General features: G+C 43.4%; 1 protein-coding gene across 1 annotated transcript in view; it reads right to left on the bottom strand.

Annotated features, from left to right (window-relative positions):
* HMCN1 (hemicentin 1) overlaps positions 1-24438 on the bottom strand; it is a 207908-nt gene that overhangs the window by 108085 nt on the left and 75385 nt on the right. Inside the window, exons 12-26 of the mRNA XM_009902656.2 lie at positions 21485-21626; positions 20764-20891; positions 19423-19536; positions 18145-18303; positions 17214-17408; positions 15989-16087; positions 14356-14483; positions 11566-11710; positions 11118-11230; positions 10008-10167; positions 9115-9289; positions 6648-6775; positions 4909-5181; positions 3986-4081; positions 1146-1340 (exon numbers count right to left, since the gene is read on the bottom strand). Of these exons, the coding sequence (XP_009900958.2) occupies positions 1146-1340; positions 3986-4081; positions 4909-5181; positions 6648-6775; positions 9115-9289; positions 10008-10167; positions 11118-11230; positions 11566-11710; positions 14356-14483; positions 15989-16087; positions 17214-17408; positions 18145-18303; positions 19423-19536; positions 20764-20891; positions 21485-21626 (2250 nt within the window). The remainder of the gene's footprint in view (positions 1-1145; positions 1341-3985; positions 4082-4908; positions 5182-6647; positions 6776-9114; positions 9290-10007; positions 10168-11117; positions 11231-11565; positions 11711-14355; positions 14484-15988; positions 16088-17213; positions 17409-18144; positions 18304-19422; positions 19537-20763; positions 20892-21484; positions 21627-24438) is intronic.

The following is a 24438-nucleotide window of genomic DNA, read 5'->3' as shown; positions in this document are numbered from 1 at the left end:
TTAAAATTTATTTAATCTTAAATTCAATCTTAATATCCCATGTTATCCCATGGAGAGAAGGAGACTCAGGGGTGACCTTATCACTCTCTACAACTACCTGAAGGGAGGCTGTAGACAGACGGATGATAGTCTCTTCTCCCAGGCAGCCAGTACCAGAACAAGAGGACACAGTCTCAGGCTGCACCAGGGGAGGTTTAGGTTGGATGTGAGGAAGAAGTTCTATACAGAGAGAGTGATTTGCCATTGGAATGGGCTGCCCGGGGAGGTGGTGGAGTCACCATCATTGGAGGTGTTCAGGAGGAGACATGATGGGGTGCTTGGTGCCATGGGTTAGTTGTTTAGGTGGGTTGGATTGGTTGAGGGGTTGGACACAATGATCTTGAAGGTCTCTTCCAACCCAGTTTATTCTATTCTATTCTATTTGTTTAGCATATAAAGGAAGCTGTTTCCAGAGAGTCAACCTTCCTTTTCACTGCTCCAGTCAGCCCCAAGATCATCACATGTCCCACTCTGAGTGCAAAGAGGCTGGCCTTATGTGGTAGATTAGAAAATTCAAACCCCACTGATGACCCTGCTGGCACAAGAAAGATTCTTGCTTTTCTCAGAATAAAGACAAGGATATAATTCTATCAGGCACCAGAACTAACATGGCAAGTGAATTATGCTGGACTAAAGGCACTCTGGAAGAAGCAAGATGCCAAAACATATCTCAAAGCCACTTTGCATTTTCCAATTAGGATTCTGGAAGAAGAGTATCAGGAATAAGAATTCTCCTCATCTCTGTTCATTCTGACAAATATTCTTTCCTCACATTTCTATTTGAAATGGAGATCTATCCTCCTGTCTTTAAGTGCTACAGTATGGAAGTCTTCATCTGGTATTTGCAGTGCTCAAGTGTAAGTAGAGCCCTGTACAAATAAGATGCACCCAGATCTTTGGGCAAAAGAAGATGGTTTGCACATAAAGAGAGAACAACAGGAAAAAAAATACAGGGATTATATAACAATAATAGAAATGCAAGTACTCAAGGTGAGATGTTCCCATTTAACTGCACACAGGGAGATCTGAGGCATGCAATCTCCACAGCAATACAAGAGAAACTGTTCTGCATAACCAGTTCTCCAAGCATTGTATTTATTATTTACCATTAACTTTCAGGTTGTATTTTCTTTCTGTACTTCCAGCTTCATTGGTTGCCACACAGACATACTCTCCTTTATCAGAAGGTGTAACAGAAGCTATGACCAGCAGTGTCCCAGCCTCCAGAATTGAAATCCCTGGTTCACTGCCTGTCAGCTCTCTTCCATTCCGGAGCCATTTGATGACAGGCTTTGGAATACCTGACAAGAAAAAGGTGAAACTTCAACAAATGGTTCACTCACCTCAGAACAAGAAAAAGTCACACAATGTCTGCTGCTTGCTGGAAGTCGTCTCCCTCGTATCAGTGATAGGAAAAGAGCAAATTGCCTCAAGTTGAGCCAGGGGAAGTTTAAGCCGGATATTGGAAGAAACCTCGTCACTGAAAGGGTTGTCAACCACTGGAATAGGCTCTCCAGTGAGGTGGTAGAGTCACCATCCCTGGAGGTGATCAAAACCAGTGTAGACATGGTTTAATGGTCATGGCAATGTTGTGTTAATGGTTGGATTCAATGACCTTGAGGCCTTTTCCAAGTGAAACAACTCTATGATTTGTACTGGCAAGGACAATGCACAGGAGGCCATGAGCTTTCAAACTGGGAGGAAACTCCAACTGTTACAGTATCATTTTAACATTAACAATTTTAGTCCCAAACATCATAATATCTCTGCTGGCTAGCAATGACTTGTCACAGAACTTCCACACATGGTGATGATCGAAATTACTGATGGTTTGAATTTTTCTGCATATGTAAGTACATATGGAAAATACTGCACAGGCTGCACATTTTTACAGTAACAAGGCACACTGACACTTTCAATGGTCAATAACAACAAAAAATTATACTTCTGTCACTAAAGCAACACTTAAACACACTAAAGAAAGTGTTGACCTTCTTGAGGGTCAGGAGGCTCTAAAGAGTGACCTGGACAGGCTGGATTGAAGGCCTGAGGCCAGCAGGATGAGGTTCAACAAGACCAAGTGTTGGGTCCTGCACTTGCGTCGCAACCACCCCATGCAATGCTCCATGTTTGGAAAGCTGTCCAGTGGAAAAGTACCTGGGGGTGTTGTTGACAGCCAGTTGAAAATGAACCAGGGTGTGCCCAAGTGGCCAAAAAGGCCACAAGCATCCTGGCCTGGATCAGCAATAGTGTGGCTAGCAGGACCATGGCAGTGATTGTCCTCCTCTACTTGGCACTGGTGAGGCTGCCACCTTGAGTACCTGTGTTCAGTTTTGGGGCACACACTCCAAGAAGGACATTGAGGTAGCAAAGTCTGTCCAGAGAAGGGCAATGAAGCTAGTGAAGGGTTTAGAGCACAAGTCACAGGAAGAGCAGCTGAGGGAACTGGGGCTTAGCCTGGCAAAGAGGAGGTTCAGGGAAGACCACCTCGCTTTCTGCAACTCAATGGCTTGGATGGGAGCACACTGCGATGGGTTAGGAACTGGCTGGAGGGCCGAGCCCAGAGAGTGGTAGTGAATGGTGCCACATCCAGCTGGCAGCCAGTCACCAGTGGTGTGCCCCAGGGATCAGTACTGGGCCCCTTGCTCTTTAACATCTTTATTGATGATCTGGACAAGGACATTGAGTCCATCATCAGTAAATTTGCTGACGACACCAAGCTGGGCGCAGGAGTTGATCTGCTGGAGGGTAGAGAGGCTCTGCAGAGGGACCTCGACAGGCTGGGCAGATGGGCAGAGTCCAACGGCATGAGATTTAACACATCCAAGTGCCGGGTTCTGCACATTGGCCACAGCAATCCCATGCAGAGCTACAGGCTGGGGTCAGAGTGGCTGGAGAGCAGTCAGGCTGAGAGGGACCTGGGGGTGCTGGTCGACGGTAGACTGAACATGAGCCTGCAGTGTGCCCAGGCAGCTAAGAGGGCCAATGGCATCCTGGCCTGCATCAGGAACAGTGTGGCCAGCAGGAGCAGGGAGGTCATTCTGCCCCTGTACACTGCACTGGTTAGGCCGCACCTCGAGTACTGTGTCCAGTTCTGGGCCCCTCAGTTTAGGAAGGATGTTGACTTGCTGGAACGAGTCCAGAGGAGAGCAACAAAGTTGGTGAGGGGTTTGGAACATAAGCCCTACGAGGAGAGGCTGAGGGAGCTGGGGTTGCTTAGCCTGGAGAAGAGGAGACTCAGGGGTGACCTTATTACTCTCTACAACTACCTGAAGGGAGGTTGTAGACAGACGGATGTTGGTCTCTTCTCCCAGGCAAGCAGTACCAGAACAAGAGGACACAGTCTCAGGCTGCGCCAGGGGAGGTTCAGGCTGGATGTTAGAAAAAAGTTCTATACAGAAAGAGTGATTGCACATTGGAATGGGCTGCCTGGGGAGGTGGTGGAGTCGCCATCACTGGAGGTTTTTAGGAGAAGACTTGACAGGGTGCTTGGTGCCGTGGGTTAGTTGTTTGGGTGGTGTTGGATTGGTTGATGGGTTGGACGCGATGATCTTGAAGGTCTCTTCCAACCTGGTTTATTCTATGTATTCTATGTATTCTATGTAACTCCCTGACAGGAGGTTTTAGCAAGGTGGGACTTGGTCTTTTCTCCCAGGTAACAAGCAATAGGACACAAGGATCTCAGTTTGTGGCAGGCAAGATTTCAACTGGGTATTAGGAAAAAAAATTTCAGTGAATCAGTGGTTAAGCCCTGGAACAGGCTGCCCAGGGAAGTGTTGGAGTCACCACGCATGGAAGTGTTCAGAAAACATGTAGATGTGGTGTGAGGGCCATGCTTTAGTGATGACCTGGCAGTACTGGGTTAATGGTTGGTCTCAATGATCTTGGAGGTGTTTTCCAACCACAGTAATTCTACAATTCTAAAAGTGGCAACGAGGACACCCACCTCTTGCTGGGCACGGGAATGCAACGCGCTGATTCGCCACTCTTTCTTGAAAGGGACTGTTGTATGGCGGGTCCAGGTTCTCAATAACAGGAGCCTCTGAAAGAAAAATGAGACCCTCAAAAAATCCTTGACCTCTGCACCCAAATGCAAAAATACAGCCTAGCTATACACAGCATGTCTAAGACTTTCATGCAGACAAAGTCAGATTCCAATAACCCTCTTTACACTGAGGAGCATCGAACATACAACCTGGATTTCAGTGGGAGCATTTAAGAAGTAAGCAGTATAAAGAGGCTTTTTCCCAATTTGTCTCTACTTGAATGTGTATGTAGTCTGACAGTCTACAAAGAACATTATTTATAATTCAATAAAGTTACTGTCAGTTCTTTGTTGTTTGTAACAAGCAGGTCTCAGCACCTCTGATCCAAAGGGATTAGAATGTTGACTTCGGACTGCTACAAAGAAGAAATTATTCCTGCTTAGCTTAAGTCATTGATATACGCCAGTACATCAAGTGAGGAGTTACACTACTATTTAAAGTGGACCACTGTTGCCCCAGCACCATTTCCACAATACACAGAGTGAAGAGCTCAACCTCAGCTCAGGGAAATCTCTTATTCTATTTAAAGATTCAGTTCAGAAGACGTCTCTGAAATTGTCAGCTACCTGAATACACACACATAATGGTTGAAAATGAGGTTTCCCATATTGGAATCTGATTTTAATTCCCTGCTACAAAACAAAATCATAAGTAGCTTGAAGACAGATTTTCCTTAACTAACACCAGAACATAGCATCTAAACTAGATTTGGGGTTGCACAGCAGCAAGGACCATTGCCCTCCAAAACATAAACCAGGCAGCACAGGCATGAAATTGCACAAAGCCAGGGCAGGAGGCAAGATCATGGCCCTAACAGAAATACCTTGAACTTGTACCGTGATCTCCGCTGCATCGCTGCCTGCTGCATTATTAGCCACACACTTGTAGATCCCAGCGTCAGGAAGCTGGACATTGCTGATGCTTAGAGTGCCATCCAGGCCGTGGGTGAAGTGTCCACCATCTGTTGGCACAGCACTTCTGCCTTTGAACCAAGAGATTGTTGGGGGAGGGATCCCCTGAGCACGGCAGGGTAGGTCAACTCTGTGGCCAGCCTGGACTTTCAAAACACGAGGCCCATGCTGTATCTTTGGAGGAGCTAAGGAAGAGAAGTTTAGTCCATCAGCATATGAGAAAAATGATGTACAAGACCATTTCTGAAAGAAATTCTTCTTTGGTTTTGTCCTTTCAGAGAACATCCTGCCTTACCCACTGACACCACATTCCCTCAGGTGGGTAAGGAAACAGACCTGCATGGTCTCCACACAGGATAGGAGGCATGATATCTTACTGCTCAGCTTTGAAGAAGCTAAATTTCAAATTCTGCTTCATGACTTCCATACAAGTAGAGTAACATTATTATACTGAGTACATCTGAAGAACCATGGGGACTGCTCTTGAAAACACAAAACAATTCAAAAGCTTTTACGCTGAAGTTAATTTTCCTTTCGACATTTTAATTTCCTTCCCTTAATCTCTGTTCTTTTATGCTTCCAAACACAAGTTCAGTCAAGGAGATAAACATGACTGGAAGAGATTTTGCTGGTCCTAAAAGAATAATGTAAAGCCAGCATAGCTCTCTGCCACAGTGTTTTTCTTTCTAAGGATCACTGACAATGACAAGGCTTGTAAGTAATGCCTGATACAATAACAAGTGCCATTTTTCCAGGCTCTCTGCTAACGTATACTTACAGAAAAACAAAGGTGTGCAGTGATAGCAGCCTCCTCCAGCCCCAGTCGCAGTCTGCCAGAGCTATTGTTCCTCAACTAGCATAGTCTAAGGTTTCAGAGCTACTAAGGGCAGGAGTTCCAACCTGGCAGGCTTGTGGCATGTGATCCACTTCAAAGACATGCTGGCAAGGGCAGTGGCAGCAACACTTCCAATCTCTCCATGAGCATGAAATATGGGAGAACTATCTAAACACCCACAGTATCGATCAGGCTCATGTGGGCTGTGCCAGGCCATGGCTCCTAAATACCTGTGCCACAGTGTTTCCATCTGACACAGGTGATGAGGAAGCATAGAACTAGCAATATGCGACACTGTGTCAGTGGTTAAGAACCTGTGGTTGGGAGCCCAGCATGGGACAAGTAGGAGAGAGACTAGGGCATAACTATTGATGATCTATGGTAAAAAGGAGAGGGAAAGGGTACATGGCTCCTGTAAGACACCTTCACTGCTCCCAGCTACTATATGCAAACTTAGCTGCTGAGAAGCCCCTTGCACAGAGAGCATCCAAATGCATTAGGACAAGTTTTCAGCTCTTAAAATCCCTCTGGCTACTTTCAGGAGTCAATTGTCCTATTGTGCTGTAATTCTTCCAGAAGTCTAAGAAGGATTATATGGAAGGAGTGAATGTATTTATTATATAAGTATACATGTGTGTGTATACAGTATTTCCTTTTCACATAACAACAACTATTTAGATATGAATGTGGCATGATCTGAAATAATAGAAGGCAATAGCATTTAATGTACATAAGAAAAAAGGTTTGAAAGGCTCTGCATGATGCTGAAGTCCATGTGGAAAGTTGCAGATGACTATGCTTTAAGTTAAAACTTACCATGAACACTGAGCTTTACTGCCTGAGTCACATTCCCAGCAATGTTTGTGGCTACACAGATATACATTCCACTGTCTGAAACTTGTGTCTCACTGATCTTCATTGACCCTGAGGGGAGGAAAGTGTGTCTGGAAAAGTAAGAAGCAGATATGCTGTAAAACATGTATGGAAAGGTGAATGACCTCTGCTTACAGATTGATAATGGCTGCATGTGTTAAATAACACCATTCTACAGGGCACACTGAGCTGTGCTCAGCTATATCACTTAAATTTACTCATTCTCTTTACTTAGCCACTACACTCAAAATACACATATCCAAACATCCAGGTAGCCAAACATCCAGAGAGATCCCAACTACAAAATTTTGTTCTAGCCACTTACAGGACATACGAAAATCTGTCTTGTTTCTAGAAATGAAACCAAACAAACCAACCAAACCAAACACCAAGAAACAAACCAACCCCAAAACCAAAAGGTAAGAGAAACAGAGTTCTTCAACCCAGGTCAGTGAGTCAGAAAGTTAAACAACTTCTGATCCTATTACATCCTGGCAAAAGATGATGTTACACTGATTTGAGATGGAAGAGAGGATTCTGAAGAGTATCCTGATTCAAACCTGTCAGTTCTGGTGTTTACAGAAATTGCCATTATTCATCAGAAAACAGTTCACTATATAGTGTTAGTTTTTACAACAGTTCTGGTCACAGGCCTATAACATCACAGGATACACTGGTCAGCTAAGCCAAAATCATCTTATGTAGAAGTTAAAAGCAATAGAGACAGAGGAAATAAATGAGGAGGGAAGAAAAAAATGACAGCTATGAACTGCCAAGAAGAAATACAAGTCTAGCACTTGAGGTTATACACAGCCTTTAGAAAGTTGGTGGGAATTGGTGATATCATCTGTCTCCTTTTCTCTGGCCCTAGTCAGCACAGTGTTAGCATATGAGTTTAAGTCGTGAATTCTTGGATTGCAATGGCCCAGAGAAACAGATGGAAAGGAAGAGAAGTGCATCTCCTCCAGGCCACCCAAATCTGTCTGATATTATGATTCCTCCTCAGCTCCCCATATCTCTACAAACCTCTTCCCTCCCTCACCCCCCAAATAACCCCCAAAAGACTGATTGCTGGGGCAACTTATCTGCCATTATTTTGCCCAGTAATTATATGTGCTGTCTGACAGAAGTTCCTTCATTTCTGGTATCGCTCTTCTTTTGTTTATTGGTTACATTTCTAACATCATCTTTGGGTGGTCCCAAACAATGTTATTTGGACAAATTCTTTAACTTTTGCTGACATCTGTAAACAATTTTACGGAATGGGCTGAGCTGGACTTCTGTTACTCTGGACAGTTGGATCTCTCCACAACATCCATGAGGAAGCAGGCTAATTCATCAGTGTCTCCTGAGGTAAAGTAAGGACAAGCAAGGGACCAAGAACGTGGATTCATTAGTGCATGCAACATGCTCACCAGACACAGGAGAAAATGCCACAGAGATTACCAACAAATCAACTCTGTGTACAAGCCTCCTTCCCCTAACATGCTGGTCCAGTTGCTGAGGCTGTCACAGGCTCACAGGTATGGCTATAAGGAAAAGAGGCTTGAATTTGGTTCTGTAACGTTCCTTAGCTCAGCTCAGGCACTTGGTGATTCCTTCCACTTGGATCCCTGAGATGCTAGGCCACAGGCCCAGCAATTGCTACAGTGCAAACCTGGCCATCATTACCATTCCCTGGCTCATGACTACAGCTGTAGTCTTCATCCCTTCTGAGGTGTTTTGAAGTTCAGAAACCCCTGTGATGATACCTGACACTTCACTGAGAACACACAGAGAATAACCACCTACTCATCTCCCCTCTTATTTGTATACATTAAATAATGAAGAAGAACTCCAACATTGTGGCTCAAGCTGAACACGAAGCAGTCTCCAAATCTTCATTCTCTAGGGCTGTCAACTCAGCATTTTTAGGAGCATTTTGCTGTTTTCACATTCAAGAATACCTAGAGAATTTTGGGATCAAAATCACAGTGAGCAATGACCCCTTGTAAGCACTCCTAAACACTTATCATCATCTGTATTGTACTGGCAGCCCAGATATCACATGAATAACAGACGGTGGTCCCCTGAGCAGAAACATTAAATACTTATGAAAAGAAAAGCAGTTTTTAAACATTTATAATCAGGCACAGATTCTGTGGGTTGCTGGGCACCACCACAGCATAAATAGAACCGGATCTCTCTTGCCTTGGCCTCCTGAGACTGTCTATAACCATGCACTGGTATGGGAGCTGTATGAGGGATGGTTTTAGGAGGCACATTTGGTTTGGGCAAGAAGAGTTTCAAGACCTAGTAAAACAACTTGACACCTTCTGATTGATCATGTGGCAATTAGAAATTATACACCCTTCCAAATCTTGAAAGCTCAGATGCAGTTTCACTTTTCGTTTCCACCAGACATTGTTACCTTGGAGAGAATGGAGAGATAAGCTGCATTTCTCTGGCCCAGGTAATTATGGGGGGTGGCAAGCTCTTTACTTCACATGGAAGTGTGACATCTTCCCCTGAAAGTACTGAGATCTCTATGGGTTTATCATAAGCATTTCCTTGCTGGTCTCCAGGCCTGGATACTCTAGGTTTCACTAGAACACAGAACATGTTAAGAAGCTGCAATGAGTATACAGATTCATGCAAGAGTAGCATCATATCATTTTACTTCGGGTACCTACTTTTTTTTAATCAGGTATATAACATCACAAACCTATTGTTAGTGACATGTCTGCAACAGACAGAACTCACTGCACTGCTGATGTACAGTGCCTGTGGCTCAGCCGCTGGCTGATGCCTACATGCAACATTGCAGATCCCAGCAAGACTGCACTATCCACCCAGAAAGTAGGGTAGCAACAGGTAGATGTAGTTCATGCAGATGCTGAGCTGTATTGCATACATAATTTGCAACCAAAACCTAATCTGTGTTACCCGACAGCACTAATACCTACAAGCCATAAAAGCCTTGCAAAGCAAGCCTACACCTAAGCAAATTCTGAAGGCAATTGAAAGATTGTAGGAAGCTCTGGAAGTGCTGTGATTAATGGATCTTAATTCTTTTATCAGATATCAGAAGGTTTGAAGAGAATTGTAATGGCTGAAGGATGAGCCTTTCAGTATCAGCCATTTGTAAAATTGCCTAATATGTGGATCCAGGGACCTAGGGCAAAGTCAAAAGCACTAGAGCTCAGTTTAAATCCCATTTACACCTAGCTACAGATCCACCTGAGCAGGTTATATCGTCTAAAGCAGAATACAACAGGAGGAGAAGGATAACGACACTATAATTTGATTTTAGCTCATCCTTACCATAGACAGTCAGCTGCACTTTCCGTGTAGCGTAACCAGCAGCATTTGATGCAGTGCAAACATACTCTCCAGTCTCTTCACCCCCTGGTGAAACTACATACAGACTTCCATCAGACCCTGCAGAAAAGTTCTCATTGCTGTGAAGAATTACTTCTCCTTTCTGAGGGGGGGAAAAAAAAAAAAAAGGAAGTCCATAGAGCCAGGATTTTCTAAAATAAACTCAAGTGCAATGATTTCATTCAATAAAAGCTAAAACTGACAGCAATACAAAAAGATTCATCTAATGAAAATATTGAAAGTACAGAAGGAACATAAGAATTGTTATAGCCTGTAGTGTCTCTCCTACCTTACCCTACTGCTGTGACCAATTTTTCGTGTGAAGATGGATTTACTGTGCAATATGTTCCATGCTCTTTAATGCAGTTCTGTAGCCCAAACAACTCACAGGCATTCTGACTAAATCAAGCAATATGTCCATTTACATGACCGCACTGCTTCTACTTTTTATGGCTGAAATGGACAAAATATCTTATAGCAACTAATAAACCTGGCCCCAAAATTCCAGCCAGACGAATTAACTGACTTTTCACGCTTTTTATCACTATCTAGGCAGTAATAAGAGCAGAAGCACAGAGATTCTTATGCAGAAAACCTGTTACATTTTACACACCCTAATTCTTAAATAAGTGGAATCAAGATTTCAACTGAGTAAATTTTTACTTTGTTTTCTGATTTACATAAAATGTTAGCAGACTCTTCCTTGTCTGTACTGTTACAAGCACAGAAAGAAAAAACCCCTCTGCTCTCATGTTTTCTTCCCCACCAAACCAACATTTAACTGTGTTCTACTCCTTTGAAACAAAGCTCTTTGCAAGGTCCAATCAGTTACATCTGCACAGCTTCTGAGGCACAGCAATGCCCTCACAGCAATGTCATGCAACCCAAATAACTATATTATCAGAAACTCTCTTGTTCAAATAGAGAATAAAAAAATGACTTTCGGAGAAACTCCCCCAAAAAGGCTGAGGTCCCCTGGCTGTTTCTTGTGTATAGTTTTCATGACAACCAAATGACATGTTCACCATGAACAGCTCAAATATGAGAAAATACCTTGGACCAGACAATAGATGGCTTTGGAACTCCGCTTGCTTTGCATGGCAATGTGACTGGGATTCCTTCAATGGTGCTGAATATCTGCTGTCCATGCTGAATAACAGGCAGAACTGGAAATAAATGCAAATATTAGACGTGTGCAGGAGGCATCTCAAACCATGGTACAATAAAATCCTTCTATTCAACTACTGCTTCTTACAGGCTGCAGGGTTTGGGGCTTTTCAGCCTCTCTTCTTCTCTGAACTCTAACACTGGCCAGTCACCTTCCCCTCCACTCTCCAATCCTTCACGGCAGAATATATACCTGTGGTGGATCCAATTGCCCACCATGTTGCTCTACAAGTAACACCATTACAAAAGAGCAAATATGAGAAACTGGTAAGACTAGCAAAAAAGTTACAGTGAAAGCTGCTGGAAGAAAAGGCAACTGGACCTTGCTCCTCACCATAGACATTAACAGTGGTGGTTTTGTTGCTCGTCCCAGCAACATTACTTGCCATGCAGGTATAATCGCCGCTGTCCTGCAGCCGAACCCTCTCCAGGTGCAGGCTTCCATCACTGCGCACAGTAACGTACGGGTTGGGAACCAGCTGCCAAAAGAGTGATGCCATGTTTTACTGAAGAAAGTGTGTATTCCTGGATCCACAGAATGGTTTGGGTTGGAAGGGACCTTAAAAATCATCTAGTTCCAACTCCCTGCCATGGGCAGGGACACCTTCCACTAGATCAGGCTGCTCAACGCCCCATCCAATCTGGCCTTGAACATCTCTGGGGAGGAGGACCTCCCTGGGTAACCTGCTCCAGTGCCTCACTACTCTCACTGTAAAGAATTTCTTTCCAACATCCTCTCTAAACTGGCCCTCCTCAAGCTTCAGTCCATTCCCTCTCACCCTGTCACTCCAAGACCTCGTAAAAAGTAGCTCCCTAGCTCTCCTGTAGTTCCCTTCAGGTACTGGAAGGCTGCTCTAAGGTCTCTCCGAGCTTTCTCTTCTCCAAGCTGAACAGCCCCAGCTCTCTCAGCCTGCCCCCATAGGGGAGGTGCTCCAGCTCTCTGATCATCTTTGTGGCCTCCTCTGGACCTGCTCCAGCAGCAACATGCCCTTCTTGCAGAATTGTTCCAGTCACATGGTGCTTGGAGAAAGCTGCTTTCTTCTCTAAATATAACTCAGTCCAACACTTTCCCTGGAATATAGCTTTTGCCCCGAGCTTACAATTACAGGAACCTGGCACTACTGTACAGGGGAATTAGCAACTCAACAAGCAGAATCCTGCCAGAATTTCGTCCAGAAGTTACAGTCTGTGCTCCTTGCATTTACAGAGTCTAAAGGAAAGGCTAATGATTGCCAGTGATACAAAAACTGAGCAGAAAGCTCAGTGAAGGGTCAGGTAGGGTCAGCTTCTGCTTGGTGAAAATAAATTTTCATATTTGCTATTGTTTTTTAATTACAGCTGTGGAGAAAGGGCTTTAAGAAGAAATTGGCAGGCAAGATAAAAAGCAGAGATTCATAGGGGTTAAAGTCAGTAATGGGGCTACTGCTAAAGAAATGAAATTTCACTTAGGTCAAGGGAGGTGATGCTGCCCCTCTTCTCTGCTCTGCTGAGACCCTACCTGCTGTGCTGTGGTCCACCCTGGAATCCTCAGCACATCAGAGACATGGACCTGTTAAAGCATGACCAGAGGAAGCCACAGCCATGATGGGAGGGCTGGAAGCCCCCTGTTATGAGGCCATGCTGAGACAGTTGGGGTTCTTCAGCACAGAGAAGGCTCTGGAGAAACCTTAGAGCAACCTTCCAGGACCTGACAGACTGCAGAAAATCTGGGGAAGGACTTTTTACAAGGGCTCATAGTGATAGAATAAGGGATAAAGTCTTTAAGCTGAGGGAGAGGAGATTTTGATTAAATACAAGTTCTTCACTGTGAGGTTGGTGAGGCACCACACAGGTTGCCCAGGGAGGTTGTGCCCCATCCCTGGAAGTGTTCAAAGCCACAAACTGGCAACACTAGGGTCCTCAGAGGAAAGAAAACACTTTCTCTCTCAGCAGTGCACCACTAGGGTACAGGGATACTGACCACCCTATCAACAACAGTAAAAGTCATCATGTTAAAACTCCTAGATCTACAGACATGTTCTGGTACTCTTCTTTTTGAAAAACGGGGTGGGGAAGGGGAAGTGCTTTTCAGTGCCCAGGGTTTAAATGCCAGCACTTTCATCATTTTGGTAGGTATATTTCCACTAGCATTCCTATGTTCAAAGCACAAGAATGCATAAAATTGCTTTGAAAATAAGTAAAACAGAAGAATTAAGCTCTGTTCAGTTTTGGGCCCCTCACTCCACAAAGGACACAGAGGTGCTGTTCCAGACAAGGGCAACACAGCTGGTGAGGGGTCTTGAACACAAGGCCTGTGAGGAGTGGCTGAGGGAGCTGGGGTTTCTCAGCCTGGAAGAGGCGGAGGGGAGAACTTCTGGCTCTCCAGAACTCCATGAACAGAGTTGGAGTGAGGTGGGGGGGTGCCCTCTTTTCCCAGGTAACAAGTGATAGGACAAGAGGAAATGGCGAAGTTTAGATTGGATATTAGGAAAAATTTGTTCACGAAAAAGATCATTGGGCACTGGAACAGGCTGGCCAGGGAAGTGGTAGAGTCACCATCCCTGGGGGGGTCTAAAAGATGTTTGGATGAGGTGCCTAGGGACACATTCTAATTGTTATGTACAGGGAGATGTTAGGTTACAGCTGGACTCAATGATCTTAAGGTCTTTTCCTACCAGGTAAGATTCTACAATTCCATGATAGAAGAATTCAGAAATACTTTGGTTCCCATTTGTTTTGTAGACCTTCACATCTATCTCCTTCATCTATGCTCCAGTGAGAAATTTGCTAGCATGGGCAGTGCTCACTGAGATAGAACCATCAGGATGCAATACTTCCCTTACCATTATTTGAGCAGCAGTTTTTCAGGAGACTGGCTGTACTCTGGGAGACAGCACCTGTAGCACCTCAGAAACAGCTACCACCTTACACATACAACCAGTTGGCGTTCTGCTGTAATTCACCTCAGTGCCACTGGACCTTTGTTTCCAGTCAGCCACTCCAATCTCCTGAAGCGTCCTTATTTGTCAGCATAAAATCCATCAGACTATTTTTGCATCCAACTTCTGTAAACTAAGCCAAGTTGCTATTGTGGCTTGCAGATTTTCTCTGCCAATTACTCTTACAGGAAACAAACCAGTCTTACCACCATACTGTTCTTAATCCATCTCCGCTCTGGAATGGGGTTTCCAGAAAGCAGCACACAGGGCAAAGTGAGCTGCTGCCCCTCAATCACATTGGCTGTGGCTGGACTTGCTCCAATCAGAGGTATAACTGCAACAGAAGAAAGAATTAGAAGGAATTGTTAGGAAGTTTAAAATATATCAAGTGTTACCTTTGAATTGTTATAATTAGTCCTGTCACTAATGCTACTTGCAGCAGCATCAGACAAAGGTCTCTTTGTGCAAGGAAACATCCAAGTATAGTGCAAGATACATTTAGTGATTTAAATAGATTTATGATTTAAATAGAAAGAAGAGGGGGGGAAAAAAGTGGGAAAAATCCTTCATTATCAACAAACAGCACAAGAGTTTCAACAGGCTTAATTTTAGGACAAATATACCAGGTGAGATTCTGGTATCTGAAACATCAATGATGTAGGGTAGGGAAAAAAGAAAGAAACAAATGGATGAATGGGCTAGCATAGGAGAGAAAGGAAGCCGGGAAAGTACAGGAACAATGATCCTGAAATTAAGGAATGTCAGCAAATGGAAGACATTGTCCAGCTAATGTTGGATCCAATCCAGCATTTCCCTCAGAATTCATGTCCCCCTGATGCTAAGTTGATACATTACTTTTATTCTCCTGTATTTTTCTCAAGTAAGGAAAAGCAGCCAGTTTGGAGAGGATGAAAACCAAATAGTAATGTCCTTCAGGCATAAAATTTTAAAGGATTAGGAGAGAGGTCTACAGCCCAGCAGAACATTCTGGATGCTCTGCAAAGAGCCAACAGAAGGCACTCCTGGGCACATGTGTGGTAGATTAATTTTAAGTACTGGGAATTAAATAACACTTTGTAATAAGTAAAACCATCTCTGTCAAACATTACTAGCATTAAAGATTCCCACTACATCTTTTAAGCCACCACATGGTTTCTCTGATGGCAGATGGACTCCATCCTTATCCTCTCACAACTGTATATGTTCCAAAGCATTATTTTTCCTTTCACTGCCAATTGGCCAACTAAGATAATAAAAAACTCCTTAAGAACACAGCTATTGTCAAAGCAGGACATTAACTGTATTCTTGGATCACTAAGTTATAGCAACACACTGACCTAAGCAAGTTCACTGCTGCTTCCCACCCCCTCAAACCTCATCATTAGCACTCAGCATTCTGGTGATTTTTCATTTCTTGATAAATTTACTTAAGAATAAGAAACAGAAGAGAGGATAAATCACTTTTTTAAGGTTCATGCTATCAAGTGTAGATGGAACTAATCCAAACTAATGTAGCCAGTCAAAAGACAATGTTCTAACAAGCAAAATTCACTGAAACCAATTGAAAGTCTTCTGAATCAGTTTGTGTGGATGACTACATGTATGTAAATACAGAATCATAGAACTGTTTCATCTGGAAAACAGCTTTAAGATGATTGAGCCCAACCATCAACCTAATATCACCATGGCCATTAAACCATGTCCCCAAGTGCCATGTCCACACCTTTCTTAAACACCTCCAGGAATGCTGACTCCACCACTTCCCTGGGCAGCCTCTTCCAATCCCTGACCACTCTTGCAGCAAAGAAGTTTTTCCTAATACCCATTAACCAGACTTACCCAGTCCAGTCACAGTGATTGTGACTGGCCGTGACTGAATCCTTCCAAACTGGTTTTCAGCTTCACAGATATAAGTTCCTTCATCACTGACCCACAAATCTAGAGGGAGAAAAAAAAATTATGGAGATTTGATTGTAGCAGCTGAAATTACATTGACATTTTTGCAATACCTGGATAGCCTTTTTTTTAATCATTCATTTCACACACTAGGTTCTGGACAGATCATCCCTTTCTGTCACCACGTGAAGAAGCAAGGACTGAATAAAAAAAAAGACTATAGCAACAACTGAGTATGAACACTGGAGTGAAAAAAAATGCATTGTATCACATATATATATGATACTTTACATCACTGTATCCACAGTAAGAGAATATGCTTTACTATAGAAAATACTAATATGCATAAACAATATAAGGTAGGACACTACATATCTACATACACTGTCATATAGTGCCCTGGCTATGCAATATTGCCTACTACAGAGAACAATGTGTGCCTGTGTGAGCAGACACCCACAAAATGGCACATAAGACAGGAGTTCCTGCACTCTATGTAGAGAAGAATTACTTCACCTTACACAACTGTGTCTAGAAAGGAAGGAAAAAAGGCCACAACACAGAGTAACATCACTTAATGCAAGGGTGACTGAAAATCTCCAAGCAACTGAAATCACAAAGCCATTTGCAGACTTTTTAAGTTATGAACCAAATTAGGGCTTGCCTAAAACAGTGAGTTTAAAAACAATTCCCTCAAAGAAAATGCAAACCCAAAACTCCATGGCTCCTCAGTACCAAGAGAGACCAGAATCCACATATAAAGCTGTGGAGGTTCCAAGCCTGGAAGTGTTCCAAGTCAAGATGGATGGGGCCTTGAGCAACCTGGTCTAGTAGGAGGTGACCCTGCCAATGGCAGGGAGTTGGAACAAGATGATCTCTTCTAACCCAAGCCATTTTATGATTCTATGTTCTACAATATATTGAAATAAAGGTGTAATAATTTCTCTGAAGAAGAGTGAAACCAGTAATCAAATAGCTGAATTCACAGACTCATGGGAAAACAAACTGTGTGCCAAAAGTCATGAAGTCAGTATCAGAAGCACAATCCCTGAAAAAACCCAGCCTTTTTACACTGTTAATTTTATACACTAATACAAGAACCTAAACATTCTGCCTATGTCAGATTTCCTTCTGGAGTTTTCTTTGTAAACAACTTCAGTCTACTTACTGTTAATAGACAGAGCTCCTGTCCTGAGCTGGCTGACGGAGCTAGGTGCGAATGGTCTGGAGAAAAGGGCAGCACCATTCAGCCGCCTCCACTTCACCTTTGGTTCTGGGTAACCCTGAACATAGCATGGCAGCGTCAGGTTTGAGCCAATGTCTGCAGATTCATCACTGGGTTCCTGTGTGAAAACTGGGGGAGCTAGGAGGAAAAAAGCACACAGAAAAATGAGCTGAGGTTGTGACACAACGTTTGCATTCTGCTCACACCATTGAGACCCATTATCCATGATCGTTCTTCTAAAATAGGAGTCCCCACTGTAGCAACACCTTACCAAAGCTGTCTTAGCCTTGCATGCTCTGTCCTTACAATGGCCAGCTCAGAAGTGTGCTAGTGCTAAGCATCTCAAAAAATTCTGAAGATACAATCATCCCCACCAGACAAACATTCATATTCAAGTGTTAGAGTTGTTAAGTTCCTCATCTCCCTCGAAGAGTGGGAATCACAGCTTCAGAAAAGGCATGTGCCTGACATGAACATGCATTTAACAAGACATCATGTGTCAGGCCACAAGCAGTTAGAGTGAATTAGGACAAGAGGAAAGGAAAAGCTAAATTACAATAAACTTGCATAGCAATAGCTAGTATAATATGTTCTCTACTAATATATTCTCTACATGAGAACCACATTACATTGAGGTCTGAACAGTGTCCTCCTCCTGCACTCTCTTCCTCCTCTTAACTTCAATGCTTTGCAAAAGAAGAGTGAAGAAACAGACAGGATAAGGAAAGAGCTTAGCGAATGCCACCAAATAGGTGTTCCTAGCACATGCACAGACCTGAACACTTTTGTAAGATTTATCTGACCAAGGCACCACTGACCAAATACAGAAACACCAAAATGAGAGAATTTCCTGCCTAGATTGCAAGCTACTTACAGCCAACATCTAGAGTTATCCTTCCAGAAGCTCTCCCTGCATCATTGGTAGCCACACAGCTATAGTCACCAGCATCCAGGTCTTGTGTTTCTTGGATCTTCAAAAGACCCCGATGAGCATCAATACTGAGAAATGCTGAAGCCCTCAACTCTAAGTCACCTGAGTCCACACAGAGAACAAATAATGAAATATAACAGGGTATTTATCAAAATGACTCCAAGTTTGAGATCAGCTCACAGCATGGCCATGTTCACCCAACAGATGAATGCCCTGACTCCCACCTATCTGAGTGGAAAAATTCATTACTGCATCAGACACAAGCCTTTGGTTTTTTGTTGCACAAGGAACATAAACCCCAGTAGCTTTGGACAGAGAACTGCCATTAGGAAAGCATGCCAGGCTGTGTTTCTTCTTCCCAAATGAGAGGCTACATGTGGTGGCCACACATCTGCCAGCTCTATACCAAGCTAAGAACTCTGCAAAACACAATAAAACAGCTCTGCTATGTCTCAAGTTCAACAGGAGCCCCAATACTGATGTGTAACATTAAGAACTGGCCCAGATATACTCCCTGGGAGGAGTATCAATGCCCAGTGATTCCTGCTTTCAAATATAAGCCATCCATTAACTATAGTGAGTTCAGAAGAAGCTTGTTTTGAGGTAAGGTTATTTACAAGCAGATCACAAAGAGTTTTGGGCTTCCCTCCAGCCACTGTCAGAGCTGAAATATTGATCTAGATAAGCTGTTGGCAGTATCTACCTATAAAGATTCCTGGTTTTCCAGACTATCAGCAGGCAGGTTCTTTATACAACCACACACAGGAGTCAGCTGATTTTTTTCTGATATGTGGGATTCCCTGAGTCCCCTTTAACTCTGCAACTTTGCAGCTCTGATATCAAATGTATTGCCTCACTGCCAAAGAAATTGTAGGAGACACCTCTGAGTTTTGGAAAAAGGAACATACTCATATTCCCTAGGTGTTGCAATGGGAAAGCCAGATCTTTATGCCATACAGCTACACATTTCCTGGCAGAAGAATGAACCTTGATGAAGCAGGCAGGAGGATCAGCTTTTTTTCATTTATTAGCAATGCTACAGTACATTCATTAGCTGTGTTTAAACAGGAGCATGAATTTATGCCCTAGAGTTCTGTTTCTTCCAGATGCAGAGAATTTCATAGGTCAGTCACTAGCTGAATGTTACATAAAGCTTTCGAGATCATTATTCAAAGTACTTCTGTGAATGTAAATACAGCAAACACAAAGTAATAAGTGCACCTTTAAACCATTTAACTTGGGGATGAGGGATTCCAGTTGGTTTACACTCCATAACAGTTGTGTCTCCAAGAGCAACCAGAATTTCACTTTGAACTATGGTCAGTGTAGGGCCCTCTAAAAAGAAACAACATAGAGAAAAATGAGCTCTTCATCCACAGCATAAACCATTTAAAAGAGACATACCGTGAAACACTACTATTTTCTCTTGCTATATGGACAAATATTTGCATTAAAAGGTAAACAGGCTTAAAAATCACATAAGGTGACAGATAAGGAAAATCTTCTTTGCTGTGAGGGTGCTGGAGCTCAGAGCAGCTGCCCAGAGAGGTTGTAGAATCTCCTTCTCTGAAGAGATTTCAAACCCACCTGGACACTGTGATCCTGGGCAACCTGCTGTGGGTGCCCCTGCCTCAGCATGGGGGTTGGACGAGATCCACAGATTGCATTGGGTTGGAAAAGACCCTCAAAGGTCATCTTGTCCAACCCTACTGCAGTCAGCAGGGAGACCTCCAACTAGTTCAGGCTCCTCAGGGCCACATCAAGTCTCATCTTGAATGTCTCCACGGACAGGGCCTCAATCACAGGCCTGGGCAACCCGCTCAAGTATTTCACCATTCTCATTGTAAAGAACTTCCTTCTGATGTCTAACTTAATTCCCTTCCAACCCTCACCATGCTGGGGTTCTGTGACAGACACTGGGAAACACAAAAGAGTAAAGTCTGGTCCAGAGCCCCTGGATGATACTTAGAATACACCGGGTATTTAAGGATAGATTCAGAAAAGTTTCATGACATAGAAAATAAGAAGATTAAGCAGACACTATGCCTTCTCCAGTTCGATGTTGGTCATTAAGAATTCTAGTCCTCTGCTATTAATATATTGACTTGAGCTTGAGGAGGAGAGTTTTAGACCGGATACTATAAAGAAATTCTTTACAGTGAGGGTGGTGAGACACTGGAACAGGTTGCCTAGGGAGGTCATGGATGCTCCCTCCCTGGAGGTGTTCAAGGCCAGGTTGGATGGGGCCTTGAGCAACCTGGTCTAGTGGGAGGTACCAGCCCACCCCACTTAGATTCCCAGTTTTAGGCGTTTTGGTGTTTTGTGGTTTTTTTCCTTAAAAACAGCACAAGAAGAAACACTAACCCCCAAATACCACCTAACAATGCTACTTAGATTGGACAGGAAACAAAAGGGACATTTGTGAGCTGTTCAACACCTTTTCTGAGTGTCTGTGAAATTTCTATCACTATGTTCTGTGTGGTTCTACTACTTTGAACAGTTCCTCCCTGACAACATACAAGTTTACTTCCTTCATTACATGAGGTTGGTTCCTTTACTAACCAATGTACATAAGGGTGGATGTCTGCTTTTCTGTCCCAGCTGAGTTACTTGCCAAGCAGCCATAAATTCCTGCATCTCTTGCAATTGCCTTTCTTATGATTAAGGTGCCTTCTGGGCTCAGTCTGTACCTGGGAACACACAGGGGACCGACCAACACGATTAAAGAAAAGAGAGTAACGGTTACACCCACACTCCAAGCAGCACCAGCGTGGCCAGATGGTTTATAAACAGGTATTGCTGTTTGGCTTTTTCTCCATGATAAGGAATAATATCAGTATTATATCTGCCACAATGCATTTTGTGAAGTGGTCAAATTCATCCTGTGAAAAGCCTTCTGAAGAAGAGAACTAAACATGAAGCAAAACTTCTTTGGTGGGAGGGTTCTGGAGCCCTGGAGCAGGCTGCCCAGAGAGGTTGTGGAGTCTCTCTCTTGGGAAAGATTCCACACCTATCCGGACACTGTGATCCTGGGCAGCATGTTGTGGGTGACCTTGCTTTAGCAGACCCAGGGGTCTCTTCCAAGCCCTACCATGCTGGGATTCTGTGATTCCCATTTTAGAGACAAGGAAATAGAAATTAAAGGATTATGAAAGCAAAAGTCAAGGTTCTATTTTCAAAACTCACAGATTCCCATGGAAGAAATACGCTGAATATTCTGCCACTCCTCAAAACTTCTTACTCACATAGTAAAAAAAAAGAAAAACAAAGCTCTAGGACCTACCTGTTTGAACCAACAATAAACATATCATTGTGTGTCCATACTACTGTTGGCTTTGGATAACCGGTTGCAGAACACCTGATAGACACTTCAGAGCCTTCTGTAAAAGTCTGATTCATAGGTGAAATGACAACCTTTGGTGGTTCTAATAAGAGAAATTAAAGCCAGTAATTAAACATTGCCATTTAGAAAACATTTAAAGATTATAATAATCACTTTAGTCCCATTTTCAAACAGCTCTATAGTAAGTCAATCCTCATAAGGGTCAGAGCCCACTCATTTACTCACTTTCTCATGATGAAACAAGCCCACCCTTACAAAAGTTAGTAAGTCAGGATTCAGAGATCAAAAGAATTCACATCTACAGTATTTGCTTTGGTCTGAGATGCAGAATTTGGAGCTCCCAAAACCTGCCAGAACCATACAAAGTTCATCAACATGATCCATCAAGGTGACAAAGCCTTGGAAATACATCCAGTTCTGGTGTGCCCAACATAAGTAGGACATAGAACTGAGTAAAAAGTCTAAGCCCTACCTATTCCCTTTGGGAGAATAAAAGCAGCTAAATAAATGCATCACAGAGGTACCTTGAATCCAGGGCTGCTCTGCACAGCTCTTTTTTTCACTAGCTCCAGTGGGAATTACACCATGCTATAGGCTGAGGTACTGTTTGACATGTTTTCATGCTGCCTATGAGCCAGCACACAGAGTCTGGTTACGCGTGGCATCATCTGCCAAAAGCATGCTGAAGGTGTGATGCTACACAACCTTCAGGCAAACAGCATCAGTCTTTCTAGTTCAGGCTGTCACAGCTCAAGCAGAAACAATGCAGAATGCTACTGCAAATGGCCTTCTGGAAAAATTAGCACTGTGCCCCTTTCATTAGCATTGTAGGGAGGAAGATTTTCTGTGTTGTAATACCTTTTGCTTAAAAAGCTGCTAAGTAAAAACCACGGTGTTTCTGACCTGGAAGATGAATTTCCCTGCGGAAGATTGTTTCTGACCTGGAGAGGAATCCCCCTGCAGATTTATGCTGCTTCTAGGACAGAAACAAGGCAGGTTCTGCCTCCCTGCAGGGCAGAAAGACTGTGGAGCTTTGTCAGCAGGTTTTAAAGCAAATGGCCTTAAATCACAGAACTTAGGAATCAATTTTCCTCCCCACAATCTCATCACAATTGAATGACTGATAGAAAATGAGCTAATGGGAAATGGAGTTTTAAATGTTTAAACATCAGATTAAGAGCACAGGTAAGAGCAGCAGGAGAACTCTTTGCCTTTTATATGGAGGGGTTTAGCAAGAATAGCACAAGTTTGGGAAGCACAGGCTGGCAATCTATAGATGTTATCAACTGAGACACACTGCTGACTTCAACAAGGTGCCTGTGCCTCTTGCAGGTCCCATTTCACTGGATAATATGGACTAGCACATCACAGCAGCAAGGCAGGGGAGTCCTGGGGACACAAGACATTTTATTGCTGCCACAATCACAGCTACTATAGAATAATTTGCCCTGTAGTACATCTAACTGAAGACTGAGGTTCTCAAGGAGAAGGGCAGGTTGGAAACACAATTTGTTGTAACATCAGTATACAAGCCACGGGCACAACTTTGATTTACCCTTTTGAAAAGGCCTCTATTTAAAATATTTGCACTGTGTCTTCTGTTTGAGTTTCATAACAATTCATAACTGTTAGTGCTTCATGCAACCTGATCTGCATGCCCCTGTTAAGCAGATAAAGCCCCTCTTTTCAAACAGAACTCTTGTGAGGAAAGCTTTTTGATGCAGCATGGCACCTGGCGCTCTGGGGAGCAGAACTACTGCTGCCAGGACATGATGACTCAGTTTTCAGCCATTAGCCAGAGGTGTGAGCCTGTAAAGGATTCTGAGATCTGCAAGTAGAAGTGCATGCAAAATGACACAGCTGCACTGCCAAAGACAAGCAGAAGATTAAACAAACAGCAACTAATTTGCACACAGTTGCAAAACTGTAAACACAGATGCACAGAATGCCTTTCCTTTCTTCTATTTCTGCCCATTAACCTTCCCCAAGTTCATTAGTTTTTCACTTGTAGATTTAACAAAAGAGCTGCAGGGTCCCAAAAAGCCCCTCCTCTATTTCATAACAGGTCCAAAACCTCTGAGCTCCCAGAGGAAAGGCACCAGGGGAAGTTTCAGAAATACTGGGATTAAATCCAGATACAAGGGGACAGGGAGAGGCAAGAAATGGATGCAAGAGACAGAACAGTCCTCAAGTGATTCATGATGTGCACAACTTTCACGGCTGTTTTTATTTTGTTATAAATCCTACCAAGAGACACTGGGAGATATTCTGCATGCCCTAGTCTTCAGGAAGGTATCTTCTCATGTTGATCTTAAGGAACTGTTTGCCTCCAGTGGCAGTTAGACATCCTGATGTGGCAACACATATTGCCCAGACAGTTATTTTCACACAATAACGAGGACACCTCATTCCTGGAACTATTTGCGACTAGGTTGGATGAGGACTTGAGCAACCTGGTCTAGTGGAATATGTCCTTGCCCATGGCAGAGGGGTTGGAACTGGAGGAATCTCCTGAACTGTGGCTGGCTATGTAGGCCTTCCAGCAAATATCTGGGTAGTTAAAGTCCCCCACGAGAACCAGGGCCTGCAATTGTGAGGCTGCTGTAAGTTGCCTTAGAAGGCCTCATCAACTTCATCAACCTGATCAGGTGGTCTGTAATAAACACCCACAACAGCATCAGTCATGCTAGCCTGCCCCTTAATTCTCACCCACAAACTCTCAACTTGCCCCTCAGCCACCCCTGGGCTGAACTCAATACATTCTAGCTGCTCTCTCACATAGAGAGCAACTCCACCACCTCACCTGGTTGACCTGCCTTTCCCAAAAAGGACATAGCCATCCATGACCACACTCCAGCCATATGAGCTGTCCCACCATGTCTCTGTAATCACAA

This window comes from Dryobates pubescens, chromosome 11, assembly GCF_014839835.1.
Source record: "Dryobates pubescens isolate bDryPub1 chromosome 11, bDryPub1.pri, whole genome shotgun sequence".
Lineage (NCBI taxonomy): Eukaryota > Metazoa > Chordata > Aves > Piciformes > Picidae > Dryobates > Dryobates pubescens.
This window is presented reverse-complemented; position numbering and strand designations above follow the sequence as displayed.